General features: G+C 43.8%; 1 protein-coding gene across 2 annotated transcripts in view; it reads right to left on the minus strand.

Annotated features, from left to right (window-relative positions):
• Positions 1–16,479: 16,479 nt before the first annotated feature.
• ZFYVE26 (zinc finger FYVE-type containing 26) overlaps positions 16,480–27,568 on the minus strand; it is a 66,535-nt gene continuing 55,446 nt past the window's right edge. Inside the window, exons 36-42 of one of the 2 annotated variants that reach the window (XM_004738998.3) lie at positions 25,398–25,595; positions 24,496–24,695; positions 23,337–23,478; positions 22,986–23,045; positions 21,624–21,806; positions 20,998–21,042; positions 16,480–18,525 (exon numbers count right to left, since the gene is read on the minus strand). In XM_004738998.3, coding sequence (XP_004739055.2) covers positions 18,313–18,525; positions 20,998–21,042; positions 21,624–21,806; positions 22,986–23,045; positions 23,337–23,478; positions 24,496–24,695; positions 25,398–25,595 — 1,041 coding nt within the window. In that variant the 3' untranslated portion in view covers positions 16,480–18,312. The other variant, XM_045070880.1, reaches the window with a different exon arrangement.

The following is a 27,568-nucleotide window of genomic DNA, read 5'->3' on the forward strand; positions in this document are numbered from 1 at the left end:
ATTCCAGACATTGTACATTCACCCATACATACTTTATTGGGTGTATCCAGATAAGAACTTCTGTTTTTTTACACAACCACAGTGCTGTTGTCACTCCTGAGAACATTAATAATTCTTGAATATAAGTTAATTCTTGAAGTTCAAGTTTCCCTTGTCTCACAATGTCTTTTTACTGTTGGTTCGTGCAAATCAGGGAAAGAGAAATGGTCTTGAAAAAATATGAAACTTTTCTTTCCTGAAGCCCCAGCAAATCTCTTTGTGCCTCATTGGCCTGAAGGAATACTACAGATGGGCTCTGTTAATTGGTTTAAGACAATGATTATCCACACCTAAGCTGGGGTCATCCCATCCACCCCCACCAAGGGGGAAGAACAGTAGCTAACTCAGAGCACTTATGTTGATTAGGATTAGCTACCCTCACCTGAACTCTCTGGGGTAGATACTATTTTTATCTCCATTTTACTGATGAGGCACAGGGAAGTGAAGCAGCTTGCTCAGGTTCCTATAGCTGGTAAGTGGCGGAATAGAAGGTAGTCTGACTCCTGGTCTCTTAATTAATCTGTTCTCTTAATTGCTATGCTCTATTGCTTCCCAGGGTAGAGGGAGCAACACATTCAAGCAGTAATTCAGGACCATTAATGGGCAAAGGAGCGGAGGCGGTAATATTGGGGAAGCAACCAATGAATGTTCACTACTGGGACCCACAATCTCTGCCTTGCAGGTTGTTGGGTCTGATGAAAAGCCTGGTGAAGAATAAAGGGTAAAAAAAAAGAGGAGATAGAAGAATAAAACAAAACAGGCAAAGACCATGCAAAGGTGGGAGATAGGGCTGGTGAAGAGTGTGCAGGGCACGGACGATCCTGGATGTGTCCTCTGGACTGGAGGAACAAGCTTAAAGCCAACACCAAGAGCAGGGGCTGTGGAAGGCAAGCACGCAGAGGGGCTCTCTGTCCAGCCAGAACAAGCAGACCATGGGTGTGAGAACAAGACTCACACCCGTGTGCTTGTTTAAGCGCTAATAAGCCATGGCACCTGGAGGCAAGAGGGGTGGGCTTGGGTGGGGATGTTTATGCATGTCAGAGGGGGCTGGCTGTAGGCAGAAGAAACAAAGCCATGCCGGGGCTCCAAGGAGCTGAGTCTAGCCTCTGCAGGCAGGCGACACTGGTATTGGGATTGGTGGTGTATGACTCTTGAGTAAACTCGTTCCCAAGGCTGGGTTCCTCCACTGTCACACATTCAAATATAGTTGTTTTTTTATCAAATTGGAGTCTTCTTTTTTTTTTTTAAGATTTTATTTATTTATTTGTAAGAGAGAGAGAGTGAGAGCGAGCACAGGCAGACAGAGTGGAAGGCAGAGTCAGAGGGAGAAGCAGGCTCCCTGCGGAGCAAGGAGCCCGATGTGGGACTCGATCCCAGGACGCTGGGATCATGACCTGAGCCGAAGGCAGCTGCTTAACCAACTGAGCCACCCAGGCGTCCCAAATTGGAGTCTTCTTAATCTCAAGAAACAAGCTGAGGGTTGCTGGAGGAGGGGGAAGAGGATAGGGTGACTGGGTGATGGACATTGGGGAGGGTATGCGCTACTGCGAGTGCTGTGGATTGTGTAAGACTGATGATTCACGACCTGTACCCCTGAAGCAAATAATACATTATATGTCCATAAAAATAAATAAATAAATAAGAGTCTTCTGTGGAACCCCTTTTCACAGAGAACCCAATGCTAACACATTCAAAAGATTGCTCCTTAAAATACACAGAAATATATACATTACGTGCATTTAGAATTGTTTGGGCTTATTACACTTTATAAACTGTTCATGTTTGCCAAGTTACTTGCTAGCGTGATTGGCTTAATGAAGGTCATGTTATTCTTGATTTGTGTCAAATCTCTGAAATCCGAAAAACCTTTTTGTATATTTTCTGAGGTACTCAGGGTGCCTCGGGGCCAGTTGCTGGGAACAAGGGGCTTTTAGCCCCAATCTGGAGTACAGGGGTTGGGAATAGTGAGGGAGCAGAGCCCAGACCTCAGGGCCAAGATGGCAGCTTGGTTTTTTTTTTTTTTTTTTTTTTTTTTTATTTATTTATTTGACACAGAGAGAGATCACAAGGAGGCAGAGAGGCAAGCAGAGAGAGAGGAGGAAGAAGGCTCTCTGCTCAGCAGAGAGCCTGATGTGGGGCTCGATCCCAGGACCCTGAGATCATGACCTGAGCTGAAGGCAGAGGCTTAACCCACTGAACCACCCAGGTGCCCCGGCAGCTTGGTTTTAAGAGCTTGTGGGTCTAGGGGCACCTGGGTGACTCGGTTGGGCAACTGCCTTCGGCTCAGGTCATGATCCCGGAGTTCCGGGATCGAGTTCCGCATCGGGCTCCCAGCTCCATGGAGAGTCTGCTTCTCCCTCTGGCCTTCTCCCCTCTCATAGTCTCTCACTCTCTCTCTCTCAAATAAATCAATAAAAATCTTAAAAAAAAAAAAAAAAGAGCTTCCGGGCCTAATGCTAGCAGGGGCCTACATGAGCTGAGGAGACAGATGAAGGCAATTTGCATGAGAATCTGGCACTCCAGAGGGAAGGACTTCGCTCTCCCCTGTTTAATGGTCTTAGGAACTTTGGGGGCTGAGGGCTAACCTTAAGGTCATGGTGTTTGGTGGAGAAATCCTTCCTCTTGAGTTATTACCTAACCCTGGTCTCTGGAGAACATGGAAATTGCTCCAGTGCAACTTCTTCAATCAAAACTTGCGTATGGCAGTTCCCTTCCTTCCCAGAGAATGACTCTACTTGAAATGTGCATTATTTCCTGCCATCCTTGGCAGGTGGCAGAGCTCAGCCAGCTCAAAGTGGCACAGGGCTGGGGTGGTTGCTCCTCACCACGATGCTATACTACCTCTCACTTAAAGAAGTCTGTGAAATGTTATTTGGCCAGGGAATGAATATATCTATATATGTGTATATATAGATATATATTCATGAATATATATCCAACATATTCATTAATATGAATATGTATTATATTCATATATTATATATATTCATTCATCTATACTTATTATTTTTTAAAATTTTATGTATATTTTTGAGAGTGAGAGCACGTGAGAGAGAGCATGGGGCTAGGGGTGAGGAGAGACAGAGGTTGAAGCAGACTTGAGGTGGGAAGCTCCGTTCCAGGACCCAGAGATCACGGCATGAGCCAAAGGCAGAGGCTTAATGGACTGAGTCACTCTGGTGCCCATGGCCAGGGAATATATTTTAAACCTGAAGTTTCCTATCCTATTTTATTTTATTTTTTAAAGATTTTATTTATTTATTTGACAGAGAGAGAGATCACAAGTAGGCAGAGAGGCAGGCAGACAGGGGAGGGGGTGCAGGCCCCCTGCTGAGCAGAGAGCCCGATGCGGGACTCGATCCCAGGACCCTGGGATCATGACCTGAGCTGAAAGCAGAGGCTTAACCCGCTGAGCCACCCAGGCGCCCCATATTTTATTATTATTATTTTTTATGATTTTATTTATTTATTTGACAGACAGAGATCACAAGTAGGCAGAGAGGCAGGCAGAGAGAGAAGGGGAAGCAGGCTCCCCGCTGAGCAGAGAGCCTGATTCAGGGCTTGATCCCAGGACCCTGGGATCATGACCCGAGCCAAAGGCAGAGGCTTAACCCACTGAGCCATCCAGGCGCCCCTTCCTATCCTATTTTAAATTATTGGATGCGTTTGTACCTGACAGGAGTGACAACAAATATATGAGAGCTGAGCAGCAAAGAACATTAAAAATGAGGAAAAAAATTAGGTGTGGGTATTGATTTACATGTTGTTGGTATTTTCATAATATAGAACAATGGTTGTTCCCCTGTTCGGATCCAGACTCTATCATCTCCTGTGGCCTTCGGGCACTTCCATGACACACAGTCTACCTCAGCACCATCCCCCCTGAAACCACTGTGTGTTCGGGCTTCATCACCAAAAGCATTGTCTAGTCTGCTCAGCCTGGGTGAGGAATAAATGCCAGTCCTGGCTTCTTGTCATGTTTCCAGAAGAGACTTGTCCCAAGTTAACAACTAAGCAAAGGAAAGGCCTTGGCCCAGCACAAGCAACATTAGGAAGCTGATGATCTAGTTACCATTCAACCTCTGCTTCTCATTAGATTCTCCCATGACACAGAGGTCATTTTTCTCTCCACCTACTCATGCCATGGGTATGGCTTCCCGCCTGGCAGAGTGCCCCTCAGGATACAGGAGACAAGTTCCTGATGAGAAGGACATAGGGATCATAGTGGTCCCAGATTTCTCTGCTCCTAGGTGCCTCTCTGGCTGCCCCAGGCCCACTGTCTGATGATTCCTGGCTTCTGTTATGCTCTGAAACCCTAGACTAGCCCAGGTGAGGAAAATTTTTCCCTTTGACTCAACTGAGACTGGCCTAAATTTCTTGAAAATAAAACTTGTCTGAGGGTACCTGAGTAACTCATTTGGTTCCTTAGTCTAGCATTTGATGCTTGGTTTTGGCTCGGGTCATGATCTTGGGTCCTGAAATCGAGTCCCGCCGTGGGCTCCGTGCTCAGTATGGAGTCTGCTTGTCCCTCACCCTCTACCTCTCCCCGCTGCTCTCTCTCTCTCTGGAGATCCACATTGCCCAGTCACTGGATGTGGGCAGCTTCCAGGGAGCCTGGGAAAGGGCATGACCTGGGCAAGGTGGCTCTTTTTGATGAGGACAAGTTCTAGAGAGAGACACTCAGCTGAGAGCTGTCAGCTGCCAACACTCCCAGCATCTGGGGTATAGGTATTTATTACTCAAATGGGGAATTTGGTTAGCTTGCTATGACATCTGTTGCAGGGAGAGATGTATGTCAGACAAAGAGGTAGTATTATAGTATATGAGGAACTTTATATTATATATAACTACATATATTATGTTATATATTATATAAAGAACTTTTACTATGTTTTTGTTTTGTTTTGTTTTTTAAGAGGGAGAGAAGGAGAGGAGGGGCAGAGAGAGGGAGAAAGAGAATCTCAAACAGGCTCGATACCTAGGATGAGCCCAACACAGGGCTCCATCTCACAACACTGAGATCATGACCTGAGCTGAAATCAAGTGTTGGGTGCTTAAATGACTGAACAACACAGGTGCCCCTACAGCTTTTAGTTCGTAATAAGAATAAGACATGGAGGGACGCCTGGGTGGCTCAGTTGGTTAAGCAGCTGCCTTCGGCTCAGGTCATGATCCCAGCGTCCTGGGATCGAGTCCCACATCGGGCTCCTTGCTTGGCAGGGAGCCTGCTTCTCCCTCTGCCTCTGCCTGCCACTCTGTCTGCCTGTGCTTGCTCTTGCTTCTCTCTCTATGACAAATAAATAAAATAAAAAATCTTTAAAAAAAAAAAAAAAAAAAAAGAATAAGACATGGATGTCTGGGTGACTCAGTGGGTTAAAGCCTCTGCCTTCAGCTCAGGTTATGATCCCAGAGTCCTGGGATCGAGCGCCACTCAGGCTACCAGCTCCATGGGGAGACTGTTTCTCTCTCTCTGCCTCCACTCCCCATTTGTGCTTGTCTCTCTGTCAAATAAATAAGTAAAATCTTTAAAAAAATGTTGGCAAAATCTAGGAAGTAGATAATATTATATACTACTGGTGTGAGTGGAAGAAATGGTGAAGCTGCTTCAATTCCACAATTCTGCTTAATATTTGCAGTAACATTAGGATATATGCACAAGGAGGCACTTTTGTACTAGCAAAAATATGGATATAACCTAAATGTCCAATTGGGGAAAACTAATCTTTGATATAATCATACAATAGAGTACTAGTATACTTGCTTTGGAGGTAGTTATTCCAATAATAATTATGTTAAAAAGTATGTACATACATATATGAAGATACACACACATTATTGGAGAAATTGATGAAATGCAGAATGATGACTGTGTAGATTTATATTTAAAGACCACACACATATGACATGATACCAGATATTTTCTGTGGTTACATATCTAAGTTTGTAAAACCACAGAAAAAGGTCTAAAATCATATACAATGAAAACACAAAAGAGGTTGCCCCAGGAGGAATTGATAGGAAATAAATTTCATTTTTTAAAAAAACAGTATTTTCACATTTTTACTGGAAATTAAAATGAATGATTTCCTGCTGGTGAGAATGCAAATTAGTGCAATCACTATGAAAAACAGTACAGAGTTCCTCAAAAAGTTAAAAATAGAACTACTTCTCAAAAAAGAAATGCTAGATGATCCAGCAATTCTACTTGGATATTTACCTGAAGAAAACAAAAATACTCATTTGAAAAGATATATGAACCCCTATGTGCATTGCAGCATTATTTATAATAGCCAAGATATAGAAGCAACCCAAGTGTCCACTGACAGATGAATGGATCAAGAAGATGTGATAGGGGCACCTGGTGGCTCAGTGGGTTAAAGCCTCTGCCTTTGGCTCAGGTCATGATCCCAGAGTCCTGGGATTGAGCCCCGCTTTGGGCTCTCTGCTTAGCAGGGAGCAGGCTTCCTTCTCTCTCTCTCTGCCTGCCTCTCTGACTACTTGTGATCTCTGTCTGTCGAATAAATAAATAAAAATCTTAAAAAAAAAGTGATATATATATATCTTTATCCATTCATCTATACACACACACATATACATATGTACATTTGTACATATACACACATATAAAACATATATACACACATATATATGCATACATATATTATATACATATATTCTATAGTATCTGTATCTGTATACATATATGTATTATAGTATGTACATATAACGCACACATGCACACACATATAGTAGATATAGTATGTGCATATACACATATATGTATATATACTATATATAGTGTACATATACACATATATACATATAGTGTATATATGGTGTATATGCACATATATGTGTATATGTATATACATATATATACATAATATGTATATATACACATATATACATATATACACACATACATATACATAATATATGTATATACATATATACACACACATATATACATATTATGTATATATACATATTATGTATATATACATATATACACATAAATAGTATATATGCATATAGCATACTATTATATGTATGTATATCACATCTTCTTTAGCCATTCATCTATATATACATATATGTATATGTATAAATACACAAACAGATGTATACACATGTATAGTATATGTATACACATATACATGTATATACATGCATGTATACATGTATACACACACAATGAAATATTACCCAGCCATAAAAAAGAATGAAATATTGCCATTTGCAACAACATGGTGGACCTAGAGGATATTATGCTAAGTAAAATAAGTTAGAGAAAGATAAATACCATGTGATTTCACTTATATGTGGAACTTAAAAACAAATGAACAAACAGAAATAGACCCAGATACAGAGATCCAGTAGGCACCATAGGTGAGGTGGGGGGGAGATGGGTGAAATAGGTCAAGGAGATAAAAAGATACAAACTTCCAGTTATAAAATAAATAAATAATGGGGATTTAATGCACAGCATAGAGAATATAGTCAATACGTAACAACTTTGTATAGTGACAGATGGTAGCTATGCTTATTATGGTGACCACTTCAAATTCTTTTTTTTTTTTTTTCTTTTTTTTTAAGGGCTGAACTCATGACCTGAACTGAGATCGAGTCAGATGCTTAACTGAATGAGCCAACCAGGCACTCCTATGGTGACTACTTCTTAATGTATATAATTATTGATTCCCTATGTTGAACACTTGAAACTAATATATTGTGTGTCAACTATACTTTAATAAATAAAAAATAAAACTTTCAGTAGACACTGTGGGCTGCCAATGTCACTGTCTGTGGCTGATTAATTGATTGTAGGTTCTTAAACCTAGGTGTACTTTAAAACATTAAATGCCAATGCCTAGGTCTTACCTCAGAGATTCATACTTAACAGTTGTATTCTTGGGCAAAGGTTTCGGAGAGTCCCAGGTTATTCTAATGTGCAGCTAAGGCTGTGAACTGCTGGTCCAAGGTAATCATGGAGATCACACTTCCAAGTGATTGGTTATGGAAACGGCAGGTGCCTCAATCATGGGATATGGAAGGATACTTGTTGGTAACTTCTGAGAGAGGCTTCCATGTTGACTAAAAAGTAAGGCACAAGGAATGTTTTGTCTTCTGTTGGATGTTGTCATGGCTGAATATGACATTTGAATCTTTCACAATTATTTTGAGTCATGAGTGGAGCTGGATGGCCAAAAGACCAAGCTCATATGCTGAGGTTGGTAGAGGAGAAGATGGAAAGATCTGGGGTGCTGATGATAAATTAGTGAGTCACTGAATTAACCAAGACTGGAGCTATTCTCCCTTGAGACTTATTGTTACATGACACAATAGACGGTCTTTATTATTGAAGCTATGTCCTGATGCAATAGTATTATATTGAGCCAATATATTGAGCCATATATTGAATGCTGATGTTCTATTATTTTAAAATTTTATCTACTTATTTATTTTGGCTATGGGGAAAAGGACAGAAGGAGAGAGAGGGAATCTAAAGCAGGCTCCATGCTCAGTGCAGAGCCTGACATGGGGCCCAATCTCAGCACCCTGAGATCATGACCTAAGCCAAAACCAAGAATTGGACACTTAACTGACTCAGGGTCCCCACCTACCATTTTTTAAAATGTACATTCCCCTACCATCCATTCCTCCTGATTTAAGGCGGATGTCTTCTTGACCTGCTTTCATCACCTCCAATTTCCTCATCAGCAACATGACATTTTGAGTCTGGTTTGATTGTATTTTTCTCAACTCCAAATATCTGTCATTTTCCATTAATTTCAACCTCCACAGGTATAACTTATCTAACATCCTAGTATGCAGCCTTACTAGTCCTGGTTATAATACTTTCATAGCTGTTTATCCAAATTTTAATCTATGTGTATAATCTGTTTTTTTCTACACATGGATATATGATATCTCTTAGACCAATCAACTGAGATCATAGAACATGAAGTACAACTTATTCTGATAGAAGTAGATTAACAGCTGTAACAAACAATGCTAAATTTTACAATCTTAATACAATATAATCTAATTTCTTGCTCATTTTGTAGTCCAACGGGGTGAATGTGGGAGGGTAGCTGTGCTCCATATGGCTTTCATCTCAGTGAAAATCAGTATGTTGTTAAGATCATCTGATATTTTGTGTTCTAGTGGCAGCATTACCTAAATAATTTAAAAAATACAAGATATAATCATATTTAAAATAAACACAATTTAAATGTTTTCATAGAGGTGCCTGGGTGGCTCAGGGGGTTAAAAGTCTCTGCCTTAGGATCGGGTCATGATCTCAGGGTCCTGGGATCGAGTCCCGCATCGGGCTCTCCGCTCGGCAGGGATCCTGCTTCCTCCTCTCTCTCTCTGCCTGCCTCTCTGCCTACTTGTGGTCTCTGTCTGTCAAATAAATAAAATCTTTAAAAATAAATAAATAAATAAATGTTTTCATAAACATGTAAATTAAGGAAATGCAAAAATAAAAATTATCTTAAATGTCTAAGGTTTTCTTCTAGAATAATTGTTTACTCAAATTAAAAGGAAGGGGCGCCTGGGTGGCTCAGTGGGTTAAAGCCTCGGCCTTCGGCTCAGGTAATGATCTCAGAGTCCTGGGATCGAGCCCCGCATCAGGCTCTCTGCTCAGTGGGGAGCCTGCTTCCTCCTCTCTCTCTGCCTGCCTCTCTGCCTACTTGTGATCTATCAAATAAATAAATAAAATATTTAAAAAAATTAAAAGGCAAAATACAGTATAGCTATGAATATTAACATTTTATTTTATTTTTTAAAAGATTTTATTTATTTATTTGACACACACACACAGAGAGAGCGAGCACAAACAGGGGGAGTGGGAGAAGGAGAAGCAGACTCCCTGCTTAGCAAGGAGTCTGATGTGGGGCTCGGTCCCAGGACCCTGGGATCATGACCTGAGCTGAAGGCAGGTGCTTCACCGATTGAACCACCCAGGCACTCGGAATAACAACATTTTAAATACAATTTATTTAAATAAAGCTAAATTTTTTATCTTTTGAAAATTTAATTCTAGGAATTTTTGTAAAAACAAAACTATTCATGATTCCAATATTCAATGTCCATTTAGTTGCCAGTGTAAACAATGGATGTTATATTTCATTCATGTTTTCTTGCACCTACTTGTATATCCATTTAAAGGTAAAATGAATTATTTATTATTTAGCCTCCAGATAGAAGTGTTGCAAACACACATACATTGGAAAAAGAAGAGACAAGAAAAAAATAGCCACAGCACTACTAAAAATGAACCCATTTTATTTTATTTATTTATTTTTAAGATTTTATTTATTTATTTGACAAACAGAGATCACAAGTAGGCAGAAAGGCAGGCAGAGAGAGAGGGGGAAGCAGGCTTCCCGCCAAACAGAGAGCCTGATTCGGGGCTCGATCCCGGGACCCTGAGATCATGACCTGAGCCGAAGGCAGGGACTTTAACCCCCTGAGCCACCCAGGCGCCCCGAAAATGAACCCATTTTAATGTAAGTGTCTGTGATCCTCATCCTGAGAAAGAATGTGCCTAATTGGCCTATTCTTCTCCCCAGTTGGTTCCTCGGTTCAATTCCTCCCTGTACTAAGGAGCAGCAGCACCATCTACAACACCTTCAAGGCATTTGGATGCAGTCATGACGAGTTTCCCTGAGAGGTTAACAGTTTAGGCATGAGAACAGATATGTAGGGCATCAGGTTGTGTTATGTCAGAACTGAACCCCACAGCCCAAGTAGCAGAGATGTCCACACATTCTTAAATTTACTACTTTCAAGTGCATTTTTGTGAAATGTAGGGTTATTTTTTTTAAGTGCATAACTGAGGGAAGGAGCCCTTCTTGCCTGGGTCTGAGGGCATTACTGCTCACATAGTCCTGACATGGGCACTGGTGGGACAGCTCTAGGAATTCCTGGGAAAGAGGTCAGTTTTCTGTGCCAGGGCCCATGTCTACCACAGAGGTTTACTGTCAATCTGGTATGAAGGAAAGATTGTTTACTGAACGTATGAGAATTTTGCCTCATGATTAGACAGTAAGTATCTTAACTCAAATACCATCATGGTACTGTAGGATGGTGATAACCATGGGTACATATGGGTTGCCCAAAGCACTAGTGTTTGAAAGTGTGCTATATGTCCACACAAACTCAGTTCCTTGATCTCCTCAGCACTGAACTTCTCCTTCACTCCTGAGGTTTCCCATTCACATGACAAGGGCCACAATATGGACACCTTGTCATCACGTGAACTTGCTGCTCCTGAGATATGTTACCAACATCCCACTCTTATCACAACTTCCTTCTCCTCCAGCTCCCTTGTCCTATTATCACACCCGTCTAGCAAAAGCCAAGCCTCAAAGAATCCAGATCCCTGATTTCTATATGCTACGGGAGGAAATCATTCAACCTGGCAGTCTAGAACCATTATCAACCGCTGACCAGTGTGAGCTGGCTTCAGTGCTGCCTGATCACTTGTTTCCCACAGTCAAGGATGGATCCAGGAACGCTTAGGCAATTCGTGGGACTACCTTTAAGAAGAGAATGGAGGGGCTCATGGATGGCTCAGTTGGTTAAACAACCAACTCTTTTTTTTTTTTTTAAGATTTTATTTATTTATTTGTCAAAGAGAGAGAGAGCAAGAGCGAGCACAGGCAGACAGAGTGGCAGGCAGAGTCAGAGGGAGAAGCAGGCTCCCTGTGGAGCAAGGAGTCCGATGCCGGACTTGATCCCAGGACGCTGGGATCACGACCCAAGCCGAAGGCAGCTGTTAAACCAACTGAGCCGCCCAGGCGTCCCTAAACAACCAATTCTTGATTTCAGCTCAGGTCATCTCAGAGCCATGAGATGGAGCCCTGCATTGGGCTCTATGCTGGGCGTGGAGCCTGCTTAAAATTCTCTCTCCCGTGCTCCCCCTGCCCCTCCCCCTGCCCCTGCATGCACATGCTCTCTCTCTCTCTCCCCCTTAAAAAAAAAGAAAAAGAGGTGCACCTGGGTGGCTCAGTAGGTTAAGCCTCTGCCTTCGGCTCAGGTCATGATCTCAGGGTCCTGGGATTGAGCCCCACATCGGGCTCTCTGCTCAGCGGGGAGCCTGCTTCCTCCTCTCTCTCTGCCTGCCTCTCTGCCTACTTGTGATCTCTGCCTGCCAAATAAATGAATAAGTAAAAATATTAAAAAAAAAAGAAAAAGAAAAAATACAAAATTACAGATACAAAACTAGGTACAAAAGTACATGTTGCTTTAGAATGAGAAAAAACAAAACAAAAAATTAGGAAGTGGAGCTATGGGAATTTAAGGTGTCCTGAGATCTCTTTAGGCAATTTACCAGCAGTGCTTGCATAAAAATGCTTACAGCAACCTGTCTCTCTGCCCCCAATACCTGAATGCAGTTCTCAGTGACTCCTTTACTCACAGATGCAAAGCTTCACAGTTCACTGCCTGTCAGCTTACAACATGCAATTCATGTCTTCTCCATCTTCTCAAGTCACTCAACCCATCAGCAAACTTGAGCTGTTAATAGGTGACGTCTCCTCTGATTTCATAGAGAACATGGTCCTTCTTCTGCTACCAAATCAGTAAACTTACCTATATCCCCCTCATATTTTCTTCCTTTCCACCTTCCACCGTGGAAGAGGTGTCACTCCATCCATTAAAAAATCTTCATATCGGGATGCCTGGGTGGCTCAGTGGGTTGAGCAGCTGCCTTCGGCTCAGGTCATGATCCTGGCGTCCTGGGATCGAGTCCCATATCGGGCTCCTTGCTCTGCAGGGAGCCTGCGTCTCCGTCTGACTCTGCCTTCCACTCTGTCTGCCTGTGCTTGCTCTCACTCGCTCTCTCTGACAAATAAATAAAATCTTTAAAAAAAAAAAAATCTTCATATCATTCATTTCTGTTTAGAGTCTGTTCCTCCTTGGCTCTTTGGGGGTGGTGTTCAAGAATAAAAAGAGTCATGTGGAACTGAAAGTCAACTTACTTCCCTGGCTTCTGTGACCTCCTGTTTCCTGGTTCTCTTCCTCCCTGTAAGAGCCCCTGCCAGGTTCCTGTTCCTCTGCCTGCCCCTTATATCAGATTTCCTCAGGCCCCCATCAGATCATTCATTTATTAACCACCACCAACGCCACTACCTATTCTTTAGGATTATTGCAAGCATGGGGAATATGAAGTGGGCAAGAGAGCTCTTATTCCTGCCCTCACTTCAAGGACACATGGCAGAAGTGCCTGTCCTAATCTGGGGTGAGGGGAAGAGGTCAGATAAGACTTCCTGAACCAACTGGCATACGGTTAAGCAAGATTTGAAGGATGAATCACCAGCTGAAGGGGGAAAACTGGTTCAGGCAGCAGGATCAGAGGGCACAAAGAATATGCGACATCTGGGAACTGAAAGAGGGGAGCGGGGGTGGGAGGTCAGACAGGAGAGGTAGGAAAGGATCTGATAAAGCAGGTCTTTGTGAACCCTGTTAAGAATTTGTACTTTATTCTAAGGGCCTCAGGAAGCCTCAGTACTACCCACTGTTTGCTAGCATCTCTGCTTCTACTCTTTCCCTTGACTGACCCGGGCTCCATTCTGCAGCCAAAGGATCTTAAAATTTAAGTCACATCATGTTATTCTCTTGCTTGTAATGTTCTGGTGTCTATTGTCCAATAGGTTAAATCCCAAACTCCTTAACAAGCTTACAAGACCTCAGGTGACCTTGTCACAGCACCTTGACTGGGCTCCAACTTGACTTGATGTGACTTCTGTAGTTTCATTCAGTCAGATGCTCTGTTGTCTCTGGACCCTCAGATAAGCTGTTCATTCTGCCGGGAAACTCCCCCCACCCCATACTTATATTCTGGGCATCACATTTGCTGGAAGGCTTCACTGATCTCCCTCAAGCCCATATCCAGTGCTCCTCCTGTGAGATCTCATTTACACCCAAGACTTCTGCTCAAATAACATTTAACGTGTGAGTGTGGCAAGTGAATGGGCATCTGCGAGGACTCTGTAAATGCCACGAACTTTGTCTACTTTGATCATCTTTATATCTCTAGCATGCAGCTCACTATATAACTGTAATCAAGTTTTGTTGAATTAATGATTGAATGAAAAAAGTAAGAGATGCAGTAATGTATTCTATGGTTACTTCTATCTTAAAAAAAAAAAACAACTATAGTTCTTTGTAGGTGCTATCTCATGCAGGTGACATATCAGTTTAACAAGTTACTTCTAAAAAGATAGCAGGAGCCAAATTTCCATTGTTTGAGATCCTGTCTCCATTAAATTGAGGTTCTTCTGACTGGAAGGATAGGATGATAATAGCATTTGACTTCCAACTGGATATATGCTTGGGTCATGGTAGGCACCTGAAAGTTTGAATAAGGAAGAGGAAGAAATAGTCAATATAGAGAAACCTTGAGGTTTCTAACCCAAGCAGCAAGCGTAACAGTGAGAATATAGTAATACAAATCACTGAAGGAGGAAGATCGGGTAGAAAAGGATGTATTCAATTTTGGACTTGCTAATACTTCTGTAATATTAGCCTTGTGGTTAGCCATGTGGGTGACTTCCAGGAAACAATCGAAAGATGTGGACAGAAATTAAAAGGGACAGCTCTGGTTTAGAACTCAGCAAACCAAGATGATTCCTGAAATAATGGCATTGTATGGGAGAGTATAAGGGTCAAGAGAGAATGGACAGAATGTTAGAAGAATTTCAGCCTTTAAGGGGGATGAAAAGGAAGTATTGCCAGAGAAGTAAATACTTTGCTGAGGAAATGGGACTTAAAATGAGCCTGGAGAAAGGGTTTTGACAACGGTAGACTGAAGGGTGGGGTAGAGACTGAGGGGTTGTGAAGGAAGGGTTCCAAGCAGAAATAACATCACGAAGAAACAGAGCAGGAAAGTACTCCACCGAAGAAAGCCATTCACTAACCAGATATGCAATGAATTTGTTGTAGAGGAATTGGAAGCTTTAAGGATGGGTCAGTCAACATTACTACTGTGGAAGAGAAGATGATGACCAAGAAAAGGCCATAAACTTTGGGTTACGACTATCGATATTCGGTTACTTGGGTATGAAGAAAGCCTAACAGCATTTGACCTACTTCATTTAAGCTCCAAGTCAAGAATATCCAGTAACTTTGGAGGGTCTCAGGTTTCTAAATATAGTCTAGAGTCTGTAGTCAGAGTTAGACTGGGTGTTCTAAATATCTGTGTTGTGACACATCTTTGTGCCATGTCCATACTAGGTGATTTTCAGTTCTACTTTTATCACAACTTCTGTTTCTGAACTTTTTTTTTTTTTAAATGAGAAATTAGAGGAGGTCCTATTTCCGGGGAAAGGAGATAATGGCAGCTACAGTCCATGGCTCAAGTATTATACTGCAAACACATGCTCTAAGAGGGTGGCAAGAAAACAATTTAAGCCAAGTTTGAGTTCTACTTTCCCCAAAGACCAGGCACTTGGTTTTGAAGTTTACAATTTGGTTGATATTAAAAAGACATGTAGATTATCTTTACTTTTTTTTTAAGATTTTATTTATTTATTTGACACAGAGTGAGATCTCAAGTAGGCAGAGCAGCAGGCAGAGAGGGGGAAGCAGGCTCCCCACTGAGCAGAGTGCCCTATGCGGGGCTTGATCCCAGGACCCTGAGATCATGACCTGAGCCGAAGGCAGAGGCTCAACCCACTGAGCCACCCAGGCACCCCAAGACATATAGATTTTTAAGAATGATGAGCAGCTTTAAAAAAATGTGAGTGCCATTTTGCGTGGATTAGACTGGCAAAGAGCTACCAAGTTCAATGGAAAGGATGTGAGAAAGCAGGCTCTGTCCTATACTGCTGGTGGAGTTCATGGCTATGACCTCTTTGGAAGGCAATTGGCAATATCTACCAGATGCACATATCCTCTGACCCAGGGGATTCTGGACAGGATAATTCACTGCAGCACAATCTGTAGTGGTAAAAAATAGCAGTGACCTAAAATATCCAAGAGACTGGTTAAATAATTATGGCATATCTTTCACCATGGAATATTTTAGTCACTGCTGTTTAGTTCACATAATAAAATAGCTCTGAAACTATACAGTAGAAACTGGTAACACTAGTGGTCTCTTGGAGGGCACTGGGTTGAGGGAACAGGGATGGGAGGGACTTTTTTCACTTACTTTCTTTTACCTGATGAATGTGTAACATGCTTCCTCCTACAACCACAACTGAAGCACAAAAAGTCTTCTGGTGGTAGGGAGTACACTAATAGTTTTGAACACACAGGAGATCTGGATAAATCATTAGTTATAATGGGAATCATTTCAAGAAAGTTCAAGAATCGAAGACCATCTGAGCTCCCCCACCCATGGTTTTTCTTCACACAGAACACAAGGTAAAAAGGAAGGGAAGGGTAAGAACAAGACATCACAAAACACTCATGAAGCCAAGAAACTGGTAGGACAGACGTTTTATTGTGACTTGCTTGCAGTAAAACATTCAAACCTTCAACACGTACTTTTTTTCCCCTGGAGACCACAGCGTGATGCTCAAAGGCCTTTAGCTTCAACTTATTATCAGTCCAGTCAGTGGTTACCTATTTTATTTATTTATAGAGGAAGAAGTCAGAAAAATCTGGTCTTAGCATCCCAAGTTAAGAGCTGTGAGATTTGCAACCCATTCATATAAAGTGCTTATGTTCAGTGCAGAGGGCAGGCAGACTTAGAAGGGCAAGCAGATGCCACGGAATGACATTTCCTGGAAGACAGACGATTCTATGACTCAAAGAAGGAAAAACCAAGTTTTAAACTTCCTGCAGAAGAGGTCTAATATTTTCTTTGCAGTCTTTCTCCCCTCTATAGAACCAAAGCTCTGAATGTGATAGATGCCCACAGTAGTTGTTTTTTTACTATCAAAAAACCTGATTCAGAGAGAAATCCATAGGGTCTAAGCACCAGAGATACTGACTGTAGCTTCCAGTTACTGTCTGTCTCAGCAGCAAATGTGAGATCAACAGACTGAGCTCCGGGTGGTGGGATGCTCAGAGCTGCAGAGCTTTCCTTAGGGCCCTCGTGTGCAAATCCACGTCTGAGGATGACAGCCCCTTTCTAAATCAGTTCTGGTGTGGGAACACAAGCCAAAGCATACGAAAGGAGTACTTTACCTGATTTTCCATCAACTGGACGGGACCTACTCATCATCCCCTCATTCTAACTCATCTACAGGCCCAACCCTTGACTCCCTCCATGAAGACAAAAAAGTGCACTGCCCTCTCAACGACCCTCAAGCCTCTGCATCTTTATCTTGTCGTCCTGTGGAGACTGTGGAAAAGCAGGAGAGAAGAGAAAGCAGTTTCCTAACCATTTTAAAGGAGCACAAACAGGACCGTAACTCAGATAGGCAGTCTAGCTTTTAGTCCTAGGATCTTGGCTACCGTTTCTCTCTCCAGTCTCAAAGAGGGAACCGTGATCTCTCTTTGCGGCAGGGATGTTCACAGAAGCCAGCTCTGTGCTTGTCGGCAACCTCTCTGCCATCTTGTTTGGAGAGGTTCATCTTTCCCTGCGGGATGGACGCGACAGTGCTCTGCCTGTCGGTGTGTCAGGCTCCAACCCCCTCACTGTGTGCACCACAGCTTTCAGACGCCCACACCTGAGGATCCTTCTTTTCAGACTATCTTCCAAAGATTCCCGGTAACTCCTTGTGCTTGTGACAGGACATCCGTGGACCAGTTTTAATCCACAGGCAGCACTTGCCCCAAGGCCGTCTCTGAATTTGGGGAGGGAGGGGGAGGAAGAAATAAGAGGCAATCCTTTTGGTGTTGCTCTAGAATTCTCTGTAAAATGCTTCTAGTTATGAGGACCTATTGAGCATCTCCACACGGAGGGAACAGTGTACAAACAGGATGACCCGGGTTAAGAACCAAAACGCAGGGAAGGTTTTCAGACTGGCAAAAGTCTAAAGTGCCTCTTTTTGGTGGGGGAGAGTTTTGTTTGTTCAGAAATGCTTCAGCGTAAACACGAGTGCACAAGAGCGTGCACGCACACTCACTCACTCTGAGGTAGAAAGAACTGGCCATCTCCAGACAAACACACAGATTCCACAATTTTACAGAAACATGGCACTTGCGTGGCGTGAAAGGTCCTATCCTTGCCCAAGATGGCAAGTAGGGTCTGATCCAGCTCTTTCCGACCTGGGGCAGAGCCAGGAGAGTCCCACTGCATGGGAGGAAGGAGGCAGAGATCACCTCGGTCTCTCCCGTTCCACAGGATTCAGGCCCTGCTGCCCACGGTCACTTTCTGGAGCCTGAGCCGTGGGCTTGGGGGGCAGCCCGGGTGTGGCTCGTCAGAAGCCACTGGGCACAGATGTCTTGCACGACTGCGTCCCCGCTGCTCTTGGCAGCCTGCTGCACCTGTTGGACGAGGGCTGTGGCGCGTGAGTGTTCTTGCTTCACAGCAATCAGGTAGGCAGATCGCAGTTTGCAACATGTCAGGTAGGCCTGAACCTGGCAACAGGGCAGAAGAGACAGCCAGAAAGAAACCATCATGGATGATGAAGCAACAAACAGAGCAGTGGCCCAGTGCTCGGCAGATGGAGGATCCCTTCTCACCTACTGAATTAATGACTGGGTTCTTGTCTTTCAGTATACTGTAGCAATGCTTTAAATATTCTGGACATTAAGCTATTACACTGTGTTTTTTATATGATTATTTTATATGATTTATAATGATTACAAATAACCCAAGAATTTCAAAATGAAGCAAGCAGGCAGGTGGTTGGAGTCTGGCCTCTGTCTACTGCTTCTGAGGCCCTCCTCCTGCCCATCCTGGGCTCTCCAGCCTCCTCCTCCTCATTTCAGTCAGCACTGTCACTGCCCATGAGTTAGGATTTTATAGTTGTTTGGATGATGATTTGATTGATGTCTGTTTCCTTGACTAGATCTTAAGCTCCTTGAGGACAGGAATGGTGTCTGCTTTTTCTACTTCTTGTACTTGCAGTGCCTAGTTCCTGGCCTGACATGTGGCAGAAATTGAATAAATATGCAGTGAATGAATGAATGAATGAATGAACTATTGTATCTCTCCCTTACTATGAGCACACAGGTTCCCCTTTCACTATTTTTCTGTTTTGACCTGAATTTAAAATCTTGTAACTGGAAATTCAGGTATGAACAGGCACACACACAATTAGAAAAGGTCTAATTAAGGTCTAATCCCATGTTGACTTGACTTTTGCTGTTTGGATCACAGGTGTCTCAGTTTTGGTACGAGGGGTATTTCTCTTGTACTCTGGAGGCCCTCCATCTTATAAACCCCCAGCTTAGTGGAAACCAGAGTCCATGTCTTCCCTGGCCCCGATCCCACCAGCACGTCACTGGTTTGCCAGTGTTCTAGTCAGCACTAGTGTTCTAGTCAGCCAACAGTAAGGCCCTCAGAACTTGCTTCAGAGCTTCCACCAGCAGCTGCCTTTCTGCTCTGACAGTCCCTTCTGGTGGTTGGAAAGGACTCCTCTCTCTTCATGTTTCAACCTTCCATCTTTTTTGTCTTGGTTGCTGAAGTCTTTCTATCCTAAGTTCAACTACAGATATGCTGCTAAAGCTAGAAGAAGCTGGATATTCTCTAAGCTTACTAAGTGACCATGTCCTGCTGCCTGGGTATCTACCTGTTGCCCTAGGATGTTTGCTCTCACCCAGCCCTTCAGCTCTACTTAATACCAATGTGCGTTAAACATAGTATCACAAGTTGGCAGGCAAAATTCCTACCTAGAGAAGGAGGGCGTTTTGCCAGAAAGTCTGGAAGGCAGCTATGCTCACCACTATACCACCAACGCACCAGAAAGTCTGGAATAGGAACTGAGTAAGGCTGGTTTTTGGCAAGACCATATGGCCTGAGATCACTTAAGAACATGAGGACAGCTGTTGAGAGAAAAGGACCTGAAAAAGTAGGAACTGTTGAGATTTCAATGCATGTCCTCCCCTGGGACACAGCCTCCATCCTCTTGATGGGGAGGCTCACTGAAGGCTTGGAAAAGGACTGCAGTTTGGGACTCAGGGAACGGGGGTGTCTGGCCTGGTTGCTGGATTCTCACTATGATTCTGAAAAAGTATTTCTCTACAATTCAGAACATTATAATTCCATCCTTTCCACATGAGGTCATCTGGATGCTGCACGCAGAACTGAAGAAATGCTCAGAACACGTTCTCCCAAGCCCTCGACTGAAGAAGGCCTGGCAAATTCAGACCAGGGAATTTGGTCGGGGAGCAGCTCTGTGGCTATGTTAAGAAGCCATGTGCCTGACATTAGTTTTCTTCACGAGGGCCTCAGCTGCCAGATATTCCCGCTGCTAGGGGCTGGGGCAGTCTGGCTTGGTTTTCCTATACCTCTGCTGGCCTGTGGGCCTTCCTCCGGATGGTGGGTCCATCAGCCTATGGCTAGGCACAAGTAGGAGCAGTGGGGAGTACTTCTTTTCTCGCCAGCACTCTTTGCAGAAGCACTGATTTCCTACTCAACAGGGAAGAGTTCACTGAGCCCAGGCAAGTAGCCTGCTCAGAGAGTGAGACACGAATGGGTATCTGGTGCTCAAGCACCAGGTGGAGTTTTCCCCTTCCTGTACAGGGTACTGTTTTCCTTCCAGGATAAGAAAATGCCTACCTACTCTGAGAACCACAGTCAGTCAGTCAACCTGAAGATGGAAATGAAGGATTTCCTAGGGGTCTCTGAGGAAAGCTCTGCATGAAAATGGAAAGGAGAAAGGGGGGGAAGACAAAGGATCATGAAGTCCATGAAGTCACTGTTTGTGTGTGTTCCACTGATTTTTTCCCTCTGCACCTGCCTGGGTCCCAGCTCCGCTTCTGGATAACAAAGAAGTAGAGATACAGGTTGAATGGAACTGTTGTGGGGAGCAAGGGATAAAGGCGAAAAGGAAGCCCAAGGTGCTGATCATGATATGATCAGGGTTTGGAGACGATTCTGCTCACCTTGTTGTCATCGCTGTGTATTGCCTGGATCAGGCTCTCCAGCTCCTGTACAGAACAGAAACAGTAGTCGTGAGAGGAGAAAGAAGAGTTCCCAGCATGGGAGCTGAGGCCCCACCAGCCTCAGATCACTTGTTACTTTTTAAACTCAACTTCTGTTATAAGCACCAAAGCAAATCTAATGATTAACACTAGGTTTGGGAATTCGAGAAGAAAAGCTCCCGAGAGGACTGTTCTTGGCCTTCACAGGTGGATGTGGCTCTGTTTACCCCATGAAGAAGCCACAGGGGGACAGTTTCATGGGCAACATGCTCAAAGGCCAGCTGCAGACTCACCCTGACCTCCTCTACAATCACAGGGAGAAGCTCCAATTGGTTTGTCCACAGGTGCCATGTTAGACTATGGAAATTGAGGGACACCTTCCGGGTATAGAGGTTATAAGCACAAATTTTCTTTCCAGGGAAGGGCTGATTCGGGTGAGGCCATTATTACACAGGAGTCAGAAAAATAAAGGGATCTTGCAGAGTTTCAGTACATTATGAGTATATTGTGAGGAATAGAAAAACCAAAAGGGGGATATGAAGACAACGAAATAGATGGAGGAGCCAAAAGGTACAGAGGGAGCGTACCTGGGGCGGAATTCTCTTGAAGGCTTCCAAGCAGTTGAGGAGGATGGTGTCCCCGTCACTTCTGGCTGCCATGCCTGACTCACTGACACATTTGAGCAACTGCTGGATTTCGCCGTATTTCTCCCTCTCCACCAGCTGCCGGGCCGCTCTGCAGTAGGTGGCGGCGGCATCCAGCTGGAAGTCCTAGAGGAGAACACAGAACGAGGGGGTGGGGGGGCAGGGGACACCAGCAGTAGGAGCCCCCACTCGGTTTGGTGTAGATAAGCCATATTGACTACATTTACCATAGAAATTACTTATATGACACACAAACAAAACTACACAAAAAGTTCCTCTTAGGAATGAGGCTGACATTTTAGGAAGTGACCATAAATATTGTCACCCTATCTAACATGGTCTACCTCACTCATTGCCGTGCCACTTTCTGAAATATTCTCATCAAATTCCCGAGGCCAGTTCGTTCTTCTTCTAAGGAGCCACCTGTGTCTTAGGAAAAGGGTACTGGGGGTTGATATTTGCTGCTGTGGATACTTGGTGTCTGCCAAGAGATGCCTTAGTATCTATCTGAAAACAGACCAATTCACCAAAAGACTGATTTGCTGGAAACTACCAGATAAACACTTTAAGCCTGATCTACGATAATCCTTGACAAAGTCTGAGAGGAACTGTGGCTCGGCCTGTCCACCAGGGCTATCTGGAGGTGGAGAGCTGTCTCCAACACTGAAATAGGTGGAAAAGAAAGGAATCAGTCTGATCATTCATGAAGCCACTGGTCTTTGAAACACAAGGCATTCCAGATCCCACCTGCCCAGAGAGTGAGGGTCCTTAGGGTATCTTTGAGGAACTGCTCGGCAGGGGGTGGGGTGCGGTGGGAGAGTGGCCTGGAGAAACTCTGGCCCTTGCAGTTTCAGTGCCCTCTCCAGACTCTGCTCCAGGGCCACAGTCATACCTGTGTCCTCTGACCACAGGCACAGAAAAGGCACTCCTTGCACATCCTAAGCAGATGGATGGATGGGCAGTCCTTGATGCTGATGGCCCCTCCTACCGCATAGCACGCCCGCCAGCCCCTTGCCACATCCTCCAGTCATGCTCCCCTCAGAGGGCAAGCAGAGGCTATGCGGATCTGTCCTAGACCCGGTTTCAGGTATTTATTTGATAGCTCTTGATGGATTTGTCACTGGCTGCTTGGCTTCTGGCAAAGGGTCCTAGAATCCTGAATCAGACACGGTTCTGTAAGAGCCACCTTGACTTCATTCATGATGTGTATGTGTATCTGCTTCCTTTGGGATAGAAGTTTTCTGAAGAATAAGCTCTCATGGAGCTGCGGCCAGTTCCATCCCTCTTGAGGGATTCAAGTCATACCTGCAGAACACGGAATGCAATTCCAAAACCATCTTCCACATTCTTCCCTCCTAACATGACCTGAAAAGGAGGGAAATGTGCTTAAAGAGGCAGTAATTACAGAGTAGCCCCTCTATCAACAAAGAGGGCTCCCATTTACAACAAATATTTGTTGAGACTCTACTAAGTGCCAGGCACTAGGAATACAAGAGTAGTCAAAATGGACTTGATATCCAGCCTTCTGCGGCTCACATTCTAGTGGGAAGGCCGACTTCAAATGAACAACTGAAATACTAACTGGATGATAACAACTGTGATAAGCTTCTGAAAGATAAGAACAGTCTGCCAGATGTCTGAAACATTCGTCTGTACCTTGCAGGCAACATCCATTTTCATGTGGTTATTTCCAAATAGAGTTGGCAGAGGCAAGGTAGTAATCTGAGAGGTCCCAGCACTTTCACAGCGATGTAAGAACCTGGTCACTTCCATCTGCAGCTGGAGTGTGTTCATGTGCCTACGGTGACAGAAGACGCATAGTCGAGCCTCATAAGTGGCTTCAGGAGGGTCTAGGGCAGGGTGGCTGAGACGTCATGAGAAGATGGCATTGGAAAAGGGCGGAAGAGAGGGGATGGAGGGAGAAGACAAGTGTGGTCAGGGGCCCTGTACAGACGGCTCTCAGAGAGGCAGGCTGCTCCGTGGAACTGGAGAGAGTCCGGTCACTGAATCAGTAAGTATTAATGAAGCACCTACGAGCTGCAGACAACAACAGAGGTCAAGAGGGACACGAACCCTGCCCTCACAGAGTTCATGGCTAGAGGAGAGATGAATAATTAACCAACGCATTAAATATTTAGCGACTGGGCCTGTGAAGGCGACGAAGGCGGGGCGCAGTGTTTACTTTAGATGTGGTGTTATAAGCAGAGGGAGTGAACGGATAAGCCAGCATAAAGACCGAGAGGAGGGCAGGGCCTGGTGTGTGGAGGAGCCCCCAGGCGGCCAGTGAGATGTTGCTCAGTGAGGGAGAAGGGAAGAGCACGAGAGGAAGATGGAGAGGGAGGAAGGCCAACATCTCACAGGACCTCTTTCACCTGCTTACTGGAAGGGGTCTGATCCTAATACATACCCCCTCTCTTCTTCTATGAGCTCCTCTCTAGCCTCTCCAGGCTTGTACAGGCCACTGTCACTCAGGAATGATTCCCATTATTTATTTTTAAAGATTTTACTTACTTGTTTGAGAGAGAGAGAGAGAGAGAGAGAGAGTGCAAACAGAGAGAGAGGGAGAAGGAGAAGCAGACTCCCTGCTAAGCAGGAAGCCCCATATGGGGCTCAATCCCAGGACCCTGAGATCATGACCTGAGCTGAAGGCAGAGTTGCTTAACTGACTGAGCCACCCAGGCGCCCCAGGAATGATTCCCTTTAGATGTGTGATTCTCTTCAAGTGTTCAGGAAAGGACGAGAGCAGCTTTATCACCAGCAGAAACTCTTTCCAGCCCTTCTGCCCACTCCAACTGTTCCCTGAGCCTCGGGCTACCTTGACACATCAGCCGCCGTCATCTTCTTTTGGAAGAAGGTGGTCTTCTTCTTTCTGGTGCTGCGGGAGGTATCTTGGAGGTAGATCTTGAGGTGGTCCTTGGCCTTAAGCAGCCACGAGAGCTTCTCTCCCAGTTCTGTGTAAGTTTTTGCTTTGTGACTAAAGAACCGGATACAGGTCATGGCGGCCCGGACTTGATCCTAGAAGAGGAAAATGAACATTCAGGTCAAATGAGATCAGGGATATTAGAGGGTATGGATGTGAGGAGAATTCTGACCTGATTTCCACTCATGAAACCTGGAGGCCAGCACCCACTTCCATCACCAGCCGCAGAACTATTGTGTAAGAGTTATTCCTAAGCCCAAGGGATCCTAAAGCAAACTGACTGGCTGAGCTCCCAGGAAGGCCTTTATTCCACCACAGGAGAGATCTTCAAAAGGATACTTCTGATTCCCCATTCAGCTTGGTTTCGCTCTCACTTTGGCTTTGAATGATTCAATTTCTCTGTGATTTAGTGTTTGTAGCCCTCAGACAGATTGGGAGAAACTTGTTCCCTCTCCCTTCATACATCTTCTCTAAAAGCACTCTTCATCACCCCTTACGAATTCTGTATTCATGCCTCATGCTTATCTTAAAATTGTCCAGATCTCTTTTTCACTTTCACGTTCCTTGAATTCTGAAGAGCACTATTACCAACAAGGTTAAGGTTTGCCTCTTTGGGATGGGGATAGAAATCCCAATATTATTCAACAATGCTAGAGAGCCACATGGGTTTGCTCTAGGGTTGGTTCAAGAGTGAGGCCAGGGACTGAGGGACCAGGGACTTGATCCTTCATCTTGCACAGTCTCCCTGCATGGCAGGATGTCATAAACAGAGGTAGAGGGCAGGAAGGGGTTATTACCTTCATAAACTGCTGCAGCTCATACAGAATGTGGTAGTAGTTCTTCTTCTGTAAGTGTTGACAGGCAGCTATCAAGTACTTTCCCCAGCTCTCTAAGGTTGGATCAATGGACTCTAACAAGTTCTCCAAAGTGTGTAGCTTCCCACTTTTATAGCTTGGCTGGAAAATACCTTCTATAAAGACTTCTGGAGGACTCTCCTAGAACAGGGCAAGGCAAAAAGTCAAGTCTTGAGTCTGCTTCTGGCACAGTCTGGGACCTACCCTGGATTTCCTTCCACTGACACACCTTAGGCTTCCTTCTATAGTGGTGCTTCTTAACCTTTTAAGTGTCAGAGACACCTTTGAGAATCCTACTCTAGTGACTGCTCTACTCTCTTCCTTGCTGAGTAGAGAGTCCCCTTCACAAAGTCATCTACACTTCCTGTCTTTGATTTCTCTTCTGTGATTGTCTCTTAAACTGATTCTTATCTAGCTTTTGCACCCACCACTCCACTGAAACTGCCTCTTCCATCCCCAATGATTCTAAATTGTTAAATCTAAAATATGTCTTGTTTTCCACCAGAACTATCAAGAGCTTTTGCTACAACTGATGGCTTCCTCTCCCTTGAAAAATTTTCTTTATTTGGCTTCTAGGATACCACCCTTTCCAGATTTTCCTTCTGCTTCTCCAACTACTCATTCTCAATCTTCTTTGCTGTTTCCTCCTAATTTCTTCAGGGGTTAGAAGGAACCTGTTCTCTTTTCTTTCTATACTCATTCTTTTGGTGATTTAACATAATCTTATGGCTTTAAATCTACTTGCTGATTATGCCTAGATCCCTATTTCCACCCTGTTCATTCTCCCTGAATTCCAGAAGTAGGTATCCAACTTATATCCAACTGCCTACTTAAAATGTCCTCTAGTACACTTAATACACCTAAAACTATACTCTTGGTTGTTTCTTCCCAATCTCTTCTTTCTGTAGTCTTTCCTTTCTCAGATGGCAATTTTGTTTTTCTAGTCGTTCAGGTTAAAAACTCAAGTCAAATCTGTCCCCCCGCCTCTGCACCCAATATCAAATTCATGAACAAGTTCTATTGGCTGTTCCATCAACATACACACAGAATCTGCATCTATCTGGCCACTTCTCAATGGCCACCTCAATGTACCACCCTGGTCAACTGCCTGGATTATTGCAGTAGCCACTTGCCTGGATTATTGCAGTAGCCTCCTATCTTGTCTCCTACCTTCTGTCCTGCCTCTTTTTTGTCTAATGTCAACCGATCAACCCGTGTGATTCTGGTAAAACGTTAAGTCATATAAAGTTATTCCTCTCCTCAAAAATTTCCAGTGGTTTTCCTCACTCAGCATAAAGTCCAAACCCTCACAATGTTCACAAGGCCCTATATGCCACCTCCTTTAGGCCTTTACTGAGTGTCCCCTTCCCCTTTCTAAAACTGCCCAATCCATCTCTGCCCTCTCCCCTGCTTTATTTTTTTTATTACTTAGAACTTATACTAGAACTATTATTTACCTTGTTTATTGTCTGTCTCCCTGCTATAATGTAAGTTTATGAGAGCAAATATTTTTGTCTTTTTTTTTTTTTTTTTTTTTTTTTTTTTACAGTGCCCACAGTAATCCTTGGCTTTTAGTAAGCATTTCTTGGATAAATGAGTAAGCAATAAACATTAGAGACCGACTCCTCAGGAAGGTGCACGCATACTATTCCCCTCCCTTCTGAAGCACATCCATGGTTCAGAGACCCTGTATTGTAACCCAAATTCCACAGCTGTAGAAAAAAAAAATCATCTGGGCATTCAGACTTTAGACTATGAATAACAAATGGAGGATATAGAACGGCCATAAACTCATGTTACTATAACCAGGCTGGCCTTGGAGCACTGGGTACAAGCTGCTTAGAACTGGAGGAATTCTGAGTTTTCACAGATTCTGGCTGTTTCTAACTCAGAAACCCAGACCTAATCTAAAACTTTTAGAACAGACTTTAAAAGGCAGGTGAGTCAGCTCCATAGAGAAGGTGAAATTTCTCAGAAGAGCAATATGTTAAAAACTTCCATTTCATCTATTTACCTACTTACTTATTCCTAACTTGCTCTCGGTCTGGCACTGGAAGAACCAGAGAAGTAAAATATAAGCTTTCTTGATCCAGAAAGGATGACACAGTTGTAAA

The sequence above is a fragment of the Mustela putorius genome, unplaced genomic scaffold (assembly GCF_011764305.1).
Source record: "Mustela putorius furo isolate JIRA1106 unplaced genomic scaffold, ASM1176430v1.1 tig00000129_pilon_pilon_pilon, whole genome shotgun sequence".
In the NCBI taxonomy this organism is placed as follows: Eukaryota; Metazoa; Chordata; class Mammalia; order Carnivora; family Mustelidae; genus Mustela; species Mustela putorius.